Raw genomic sequence first — 9,576 nt, 5'->3', positions numbered from 1 at the left:
TGCGTGCGTGCGTGCGTGCGTGCGTGCGTGCGTGCGTGCGTGCGTGCGTGCGTGCGTGCGTGCGTGCGTGCGTGCGCGTGCGAGCATACTGCATGTGTATTTGCAATTGTGTGAGTGTGTGTCCATGGCATACTGTATGTAAGAAATATGCATTTAAAGTGTGTGTTTGCGAGTGGCGTACACAAAATCAACAGAAGTGCCTGTCTTCACAGAGCTATGCAACTCTGGGTCAGATGGAAATAGGTGGCGGGGGTAGGATGAGGAGGAACTATGCACTTATGTCTAAATAAAGATGGCTAGCTAGGTAGGGAGGGAGGGTGGGAGGTCCATGTGAGCGGGAACACTACCCAGATAGTATTTTGTAATTTGATCTGCTCTGGGATGTAAAGTGATGCCGAAAGCAGAGGGTCTCTGTTCTCCGACGTCAGAGTGAGACAGCCCACCCCAGCGTGTACACGTTGGATGGGTGTGTGGGGGGGGGCTTCTATCTTGTTTTCACCTCCACTGATGTGATCTTTCTTCTTGCCCTCCCCTCATCGTACAGCATTCTTAACATTCCATTACCTTTTATGTGTTGCGACCGAAGTTTTTTAACAAAGACCAGCTTGTGGGCTTAAGTTGATTTTGCGCTTAAGCTGGTCTGTCTCTCTCTCCCCCCCTTCTCTCTGTCTCTCTGTACTTATGTCTTCCCTCGTTTGTCTGTCTGTCTGTCTTCCAATCTATCTTTCCCTCTTTCTCTTTACCCATCCCTCTTCCATCTCTCTCTCTACCCACCTCTGTCTCTCTTTCCCTATTTAACTCTCTCCCTCTCTCTTACCCCATCTCTTTCCTACTCTCTCTCTTAACCCATTTCTTTCCTACTCTCTCTCTTACCCCATCTCTTTCCTACTCTCTTTCTTACCCCATCTCTTTCCTACTCTCTTTCTTACCCCATCTCTTTGTCTAAACCACAATGGAAATGAGTTGCAGACTTTATTGTGTTTTTTATCCTTGATGTTTCTGTGAGAGGCATGCAACATGTTTTTTTCTTCTTTTAATCATAACTTCTAATAAATCAAGTCAAATCTCTCTCTCCCTCTCCCCATCTTTCTCTCTGTTTTTCCTCATCTGTTTTTCTCTCTATGCAACTCTGCACCCCCTCTCTCTGCTGCAGAGATGACCATGGCTTCAGTCCTCTCCATTGGGCGTGCAGGGAGGGAAGGAGTGGAGTTGTTGACATGCTCATCATGAGAGGAGCTCGTATTAATGTGATGAACAGGGGCGATGATACCCCGCTACACCTCGCTGCCAGCCACGGACACAGAGACATAGTGGCTAAGGTATGCACATGCGCACGCACGCACGCACGCACGCACGCACGCACGCACGCACGCACGCACGCACGCACGCACGCACGCACGCACGCACACACACACACACACACACACACACACACACACACACACACACACACACACACACACACACACACACACACACACACACGCACAGATGCAAAGATGCACACTCCAGGGGGCCTACCAGGCTATAAATACACCCAGACCTCTGTGAAGGAAGACTTCTTTTTTATTGCGATATTTTCAAATTGTATACAACTCTTGTGATATTAACACTTTAACACTTTGTTTTCCATGTGCTGATTGTCAGCTGATTCAGTGCAAAGCAGACCCCAACACGGTAAACGAACACGGAAACACGCCACTTCACTATGCCTGCTTCTGGGGACAGGACCAAGTGGCAGAGGTGACACACAGTGCACACACACGCACGCGCACACGCACGCGCACACGCACACGCACACGCACACGCACACGCACACGCACACGCACACACACACACACACACACACACACACACACACACACACACAGAGAGACACACACACACACACACACACACACACACACACACACACACAGAGAGAGAGAGACACACACACACACACACACACACACACACACACACACACACAGTTTGTGGTGTGTTTCTGGTTTCTCATTCACGATTTGTTGGCTGAAATGGCCCTCTGCTGGAGAGAAATAATTACTGCAGATTTTTTCACACTTTTCAGGGGAATGAATGATTGTTCCCAGTAACCATAACCACTACATGGACTATACTTAGTTGAAATTAGGGTTTGTTTGTTTTTAGGTTATTTTCAGACATTTCTGCTTGGTTTCAATAGGACAATTGAGAGACAGAAGAGGGGAGGAGATGGTCATGACTCATGTGTCACAGCTCCTGAGCCAGGATTTATTTAAGATAGTTGGTTTGACCACTTTCTCATTAAGCTCAAAACAAGCAGTTCTGAAAACAAAACAAACACTGAGTTAGTGATGTATTCCTTCTCTCGCTTCTCTGTTTCACAAAACAAGACAAGTAGTGTCTAAAAGCCCCACTAACAGCCCCTAGATGCTGTGCTGCTCCTAATTTTGGTCAAAGGGTCCCGCTAGCTAGGGGACAGGCCATGGGGTCAGTTATATCATTAGGGATCTTCCTGCAATCTGCCTGTTAGAGTGTGAGATATTCTGTGTGCTAAAGTGACATTTTGGCCTGAGGATGGCGCTAGAGGACAGGTCATGGCATCACAAAAATTGTTGAGCAAGTTCCATGGCACTCCACCCATTACATTTTGAGATAACTTGAGTGTAAGTGTCAATTTTGGCCCAAGGGTGGCACTAGAGTAAAGGCTATGGGTTTGGCAAAACCAATAGGGGCCATTTCACGACAATCCAGCCTGTCGTCTTCAAGATAATATCTGGTTTGGGAGTGAAGTGTGTGAAGATGCACTGACCAACATCGCCATCCTTAGAGCCCTGCCTGCAGCGAGCAGGGCTAAATTGAAAATTCCGGCACACATTCAAGTTCACCTCTGCACTGATTGATTTACTTTATGTACCTTAGGTCGGCATTTCAGTCCCAAGGACCTTTCTCAAGACGACTTGTCTAGACTAGAAAGGTCCTTGTGATGGAACGTCACCCTAAATAAATTAATCAATGCACAGTTGATCTTGTGTGCAGGAATTCACTTTTGTCACTGGGACCTTCAGGGGATTGATTCCCTACATCATAGAAGAGATAACCAAGTGATGTGCGTGTTAACTTCTATTCACCACTTTAAGGCCCATGTTATACCGAGGCTATTAAAAAAGAAATTTGACTATTTTCAAAATAGTAAAAAATGCCAAAAAGGTTTAAGCATAAGGGGTAAAGCAAGATAGGGCCCTATGTATACAATAATAATAATAATAATAATAATAAGTATGATTATTATTCTCATTTTGAGTGGGTGAAAGTGGTTCATTTATCTCTGTTCTCCCCCATAGGACCTGGTGACCTGTGGAGCCCAGGTGTGCTCATGTAACAGGTATGGACAGACACCCCTGGACAAGGCCAAGGCTCACCTACAACAGCTCTTGCAAGGTCAGAGGTCATCTTAGGGTCATCCCAGGGGTTATTTCTATCGTCTGACCATTTATGCACATTGCACAAGGTTTCCTATGCTCTCTATACTTTCTTTGGTTGCATGATTTTCTTTCTGATCTGTTTTAATTTCTTCTTTACCTTGGATTAAAGCACTTTCTGCATTTACAGTGGATTTAGAAAAGGGCAATATAAGTAAAGTCTGTTATTTTTGTACTTAATTATTAATTTCCTTACACAGCCTAATGTGATTACTGCTCGCTTTTAATGACTTCCGTTCATCACACTGTTCTTAGAAAAGGCAGAGAAACTGGGCCTGAGTCTGACCAAAGTCCCCTACAAGGAGACCTTCTGGAAGGGCACCATGCGAACACGGCCCCGTGAGTAGCATGCTATTTTGTTTTAACACAATCATTCATGTACAAAATCAATGTCTGTGATCGACCAATGTTGTTATCACTCTCATCAGGTAACGGCACTCTGAACAAGAGTGCCGGGATCGACTACAAGCAGTTATCGCTCCTGGCCAAGATAAATGAGAACCAGTCTGGAGAGGTCCGTTCTTGCTCAGCTTCGACTGGTTAATTTGCATATGATAAAACTTAGAAGTAAACTGATAAACCACAATGATAAAATAAAATAAAAAAAACACATAAATGAGTAACAAACGATTCTCTATTTATTTCTCTCTGTCTGTCTCTCTCTCTGTCTGTCTCTCTCTCTCTCTCTCTCTCTCTCTCTCTCTCTCTCTCTCTCTCTCTCTCTCTCTCTCTCTCTCTCTCTCTCTGAGTAGCTATGGCAGGGTCGCTGGCAGGGGGATGAGATCGTAGTGAAGGTGCTGCAAGTGAGAGACTGGACCACAAGGAAGAGCCGAGACTTCAACGAGGAGCATCCCAAACTCAGGTAATGTTACACATCAGCTGCTGGCACGGTGGCTCTTCAGTTTGGTCAGTTCTTGTCGGTTTGTGTTGTGGGCAAGAGCGCTACAGTTTGTAATCCCGTAAGTGAGATCACAATCGGTTCCCTCCTCAGATTGTTTTCTGTGAAATAAATGATGGCCTTTAAAATCACGATTGTGGGCCTGGATCACTGGTGTGATCCAGGTCCAGGCACCTACTGAAGGCTCCAAAACAGCTTGACAGTGCATTGGGGATTTGAGTCCCGATCCCGACGGCCTTTGCTGCATGTCACTCCCCAGCTCTCTCCCCATTTCTTATCAGACTATATTATCCTATCAATAAAGGCATAAAAGCCAAAAAATAATCTTTAAAAAATCACAACTGTGAAAAAAGTTGTGAATTTCTGTAATTTCTAGTAATTTCATTACTTACTTCTCTTTAACTTCAAGAAATGTTTGATGTGTGTATCTTGATAGTATGTTGATACTATACTATATTATATTTCTATTATCTATTATCTATTATCTATCTATTTGTTTGCTTTTTTCCAAAACCCATTGCAAAAGTTCCATTGTTAATCTGCAGTGGCAACCCATAAATTGTTGTAGCACAATATAAACATTGTGGTAGAAAGAACAATATATTGGCAGTGGATCACACAAATGGTGCATGGACTCAGTTTGTTTGGAATTGTGGGAGAGGAAATGGTTCCTGACACAAGGGAGCAAGCATGAATGTAACATTAGTTGAGATTAAACAAAACAATCTCAACTTTGAAGATATTAGTTTAATTTGATATCCATCAAATACAATAAGTTGAAGCTCACAAGTACTACAAAGTAAATATTCATGGCAAGGTGCGTGGTTTGTCCTCTCTCTTTCCATCCTTCTCTCCATTCTCTAGGATCTTTTCTCACCCCAATATTCTACCAGTACTGGGGGCCTGTCAGGCCCCACCCTCGCCTCACCCCATCATCATCAGCCACTACATGCCGTACGGTTCCCTCCACAGCATACTGCACCAGGGCACTAGTGAGTACTGTGTCTGTGTGTGTGTGTGTGTGTGTGTGTGTGTGTGTGTGTGTGTGTGTGTGTGTGTGTGTGTGTGTGTGTGTGTGTGTGTGTGTGTGTGTGTGTGTGTGTGTGTGTGTGTGTGTGTGTGTGTGTGTGTTTGGGCGCGTGTGCGTGCGTCCGTACAACCCTATCTCAACTCCACCTGTCATTCAAATGTCTCCTCTCCTCACCTCTCCTCTCACAGCTTTGGTGGTAGATCAGACTCAAGCCGTGAGGTTTGCGTTGGACATTGCCAGTGGCATGGCTTTCCTCCATACTCTAGAACCAATGGTTTCACGACTGTTCCTCAACAGCAAGCACATCATGGTAAGACTCAATCCACACAGCTTCTTGGGGCCTCACAATTAGCAGATATTATTTATTTTCATTATTTCTCTCTCTTTTCTTTTTTACATACCAAACCACAAAGCAAATGCTGTAAATCGAATTTTCACTTTTTTTATGTCGAAGAATACATAAAGATTATTCCAAATTACCGTATTACATAGTTCAATTATGTGTTAAGTTGATTAACTCCCAACCTAAACTATGTAACAGTAGCAGTGTTCCTCTGCTGTCTTAATTCACTCTTGAACACAGTCTGTGGTATTAGCTCACTGAGTTTCAAAGGCACATTTATTTTTATTTTACTTGTATCTTAATTGTGGTTTCATATTGTATTGTAATTTAGTTCATAATGGCCCATTATTCATGCTCAGAAAACATAGTTCATGCCCCCATAACCTTATTGATCATTTTAGCTAATCTTAACTCTTGTGATTGACTGACAGATTGATGAAGACATGACCGCCAGGATAAGCATGGCGGATGCGAAGTTCTCCTTCCAATGTCCTGGTCGTATGTACTGTCCTGCATGGATGGCTCCTGAAGGTATTCCCTCCTCTTCATCACCTCCCTCCTTCCCTCCCTGCACTAAGCCTACCTCTCGCATTCAATACCTAATTTTGCCATCTCCATTAAATCACAATAGTCAAATAGCAGGTCACACAAAATGACCTCATCTCAAGTTGATCTTATTCCTCTCTGACCCTTTGAGAAAACTGCATGGCCCAGTTTTGGGCCACAACCCATTGGTTGGGAAGCCCTGCTTAAGGCCATATGAGTCAGACTTCCGTTGGTGAGCGAGGAACATACTGTATGATTTAGTCACACCTGTTTAGAGTAAGTTAACCTCCATTTATTGTCTGTGCTGCCCGTGGTAATGTAATGAAAACAAATATACTGTGTTGCCCGCTTATGAATGGATTCAGCACTTTTGCAAGAACAGAGAGGTTTTTGTTTGAAGAACTGGGTATGCACCTTAAGCTGCTTAAAATGATATGTAGAAATTCTGCACTCAAATAGTGTGATTGAGCATGGATGCAGGGGAACTAACTATGGGTTATGTCCTTTGCAAATATTTTCTCTAGAGAACACTGGTGCATGTTGTGGGAAAGAAGAGTGTTTCTCACTCAGTTTACTCTGAATGGAATTTTGCAGATTGTGCTCCAGGGATTAAAAGCAGCAGGCTTCTGGACATACAGTACTGTACTGGAGCCCACTTCTCTAACCTCTTGGCCAGTGTTTCTCAGCCATGACCCCAGAAGTGGGTCATGAGCTGTTCTGCCAGGGTTGTGGACAAAGAACCCACTTTGATAGAAGACTGTTATGTTATTTAACTGTTGTTATTGGGGCACGCTTGTGGGTCACAGAGTAAGAGCACATACCGCATAAATAAGGCTATAGTCCTTTCGACAGCAGACTTCAGATTGAATCTGACCCGAGGCTCCTTGCTGCTTGTCCTCCCCTCTCTCTCCAAACTGTTCTGTCTCTCTGTTCAGTGTCCTATCAAAATAAAACAGAAAAGAAAAGGGGGAAAAAATCTTGAAGAAATGAAAATATTATGGTCCACTGCACTCAAGACTAAACAGTGTGTGTGACTAATAACTTCAAACTTACGATAACTCAGCATTTGCACAAATGGATAACAAAGAAACTCAAAATGTGTTTAAAAATAGTTTACTGAGGTAGGTTGACCACAGATATTTCAGCTATAGACTTTCATCTGTGTGTAAGTTTGTGAAAGTTTGGCCTGATAATGCCACTAGCAAGAGGACCATTTTAATTTTAACCAAAAACATTCATGCTTCCTCTTGGAAGCATGAATGTGTACAACACATTTCATGACAATCCGGACAATTGCTTTTTGAGATATGTTGGTCAGAGCAAGGCAAGCAGGTCTATGTCATTACATAAGGTAACTAGTTGTGAACAACAAGTCCATACCTGACCCACCCTGGGCAAGACCTGGGATGTTGGTTGTCTAGGAAGTTGACAACCGGAAATGGTTGAATTTGGCGGAAGTACCGCCCAAGGAAATGACGTTGATGCTTTACAAATCTGTTAACATTCTCTGTGAATGAAACGAGTGTTGTGATTGATCAAAAAATATCGTTTCCGGGGGAAACGGAAATCTGTCCACTCAGGACTTCCTAGACACTCGCTGCTTTAGGTCGTGACCAGGCTCTTCTTTTCGCAGATAAGTGAGGCTGGGACCGAGGTTATACCTGACCTGTGTTGTCTTTTCTTAGCCTGGAAACCAGACGAATCTGCCAGTGAAAAAAAAAGAAAATTGCCCTCGGCAGATTAGTCTGGCCCCGCTCGGTTGTGATTGGATTTCGCTGCCCCCCAAAGTTGTGGGGCACCAATCAGGAACCAGTATGTAAATGTTGGGCGGGTTTATCACCAGAGGATTTTTTTTTAAATCTGCCCCTTGGAAATGCAGATTCCACACAGGCATTCCTCCAGACTAATATCTACGTAGTGATATTAGTCTGGCCATGTCAGGATAGTATTTTCTCTGTCCTCCTCATCAACTCATCGTTTCTTCACCCCGCAGCTCTCCAGAAAAGACCGGAGGACATTAACAGGAGGTCGGCTGACATGTGGAGCTTTTCTGTCTTACTTTGGGAGTTGGTCACCAGAGAAGTTCCCTTCGCAGACCTCTCACACATGGAGATAGGCATGAAGGTAAGTGTGTGTGCGTATGTGTGCGTGTGTACCTGTGCATGGGTATAGCTACACACTTACATTCTATCTTTATATCAAAATAAACCATATATTATATACTTAGACCAATTCATTGCTTAAAATATATATATATATATATTTTTTTTTTTCACAATCGTCTTGTCGGCATATCAGCAATGCTGAAACATTTCATTTAGCTCACCCATTATAATTTATATTAGACTAAAAGGTGTTAACATTTGATGCCAAAACTACATGAAATCAAAATGTTCCTTCGTTGTGCAAATGATGCAAAACAAGATAACCAGGATTATTGATTCCCAATCCTAATCCACCCGTCACCCCTGTTCAGGTGTCCCTAGAGGGTCTTCGGCCCACCATTCCACCGGGCATCTCACCGCACATCTGTAAGCTGATGAGGCTGTGTATGAACGAAGACCCTGCCAAGAGGCCAAAGTTTGACATGATTGTTCCTATCCTGGAGAAGATGCAGGACAAATGAACACTACTCCAGCCGTCCATCCAGCCCCAACAGTGTTATAATCAACAAACCACTTTTTTTCCTCTTTCCTTACTCTCACTGCAATCACCTGTAAATACCAAAAATACCAAAAATGCCATCAAGACCACTTTTAAGCCACTGCAGTTTGAACCAAAGTATCATGGTGTATTGCTATCTTTAATTTAAATTTGGATTTGCCATTTGGCTATTGTTGTTATTGTTGTTTTTTTTGCCATATGTTGCTCTTTCATTATGGCTGAAATGTGTTTCATATTCACAGAAATGTAGCTGCTTGCTAAACTGCTTGATGTCGGCAGGAGGACATATAACCAATGATTCATAAAGAATTATTACCCCAGAGAAATGTATACAGAACAAAGTTTTGAAAAAATGACTATGCAATAAACACATGTATATCTATGCAATAAAAGTTTATATTTATGACATTTCCTTGTTCTCATAAATTATTTTATTGGGAATAATTGTTCCTGTTAAGCTGAGGTTAAAGTGTGATCATAACCTGTTTTATTTTATAGTTGTTGGTGGTTTTCTTTGTGTAACAAGCTTGTTTAATTTTGTACTGATTTCTCGATTTCTCTTTAGATTCAGTGAATGTATGGTGCCAAATTCTGCCAATATATCAACATAATTTGTATACTTAAATATACA

The 9,576-nt window shown here is 42.8% G+C and overlaps 1 protein-coding gene across 1 annotated transcript in view; it reads left to right on the top strand.

The window, feature by feature from the left end:
• Positions 1-9,353, top strand: part of ilk (integrin-linked kinase) — a 13,480-nt gene extending 4,127 nt beyond the window's left edge. Inside the window, exons 3-13 of the mRNA XM_084073596.1 lie at positions 1,154-1,319; positions 1,648-1,743; positions 3,327-3,423; positions 3,720-3,803; positions 3,893-3,978; positions 4,217-4,326; positions 5,227-5,354; positions 5,581-5,702; positions 6,167-6,266; positions 8,275-8,405; positions 8,758-9,353. Coding sequence (XP_083929722.1) covers positions 1,154-1,319; positions 1,648-1,743; positions 3,327-3,423; positions 3,720-3,803; positions 3,893-3,978; positions 4,217-4,326; positions 5,227-5,354; positions 5,581-5,702; positions 6,167-6,266; positions 8,275-8,405; positions 8,758-8,907 — 1,270 coding nt within the window. The 3' untranslated portion in view covers positions 8,908-9,353. The remainder of the gene's footprint in view (positions 1-1,153; positions 1,320-1,647; positions 1,744-3,326; positions 3,424-3,719; positions 3,804-3,892; positions 3,979-4,216; positions 4,327-5,226; positions 5,355-5,580; positions 5,703-6,166; positions 6,267-8,274; positions 8,406-8,757) is intronic.
• Positions 9,354-9,576: the final 223 nt, after the last annotated feature.

The sequence above is a fragment of the Gymnoscopelus microlampas genome, assembly GCF_963454915.1.
Source record: "Gymnoscopelus microlampas genome assembly, chromosome: 12".
Classification (NCBI taxonomy): Eukaryota; Metazoa; Chordata; class Actinopteri; order Myctophiformes; family Myctophidae; genus Gymnoscopelus; species Gymnoscopelus microlampas.
The sequence above is the reverse complement of the archived record's forward strand: the minus strand, read 5'-3'. Positions and strand labels throughout refer to the sequence as shown.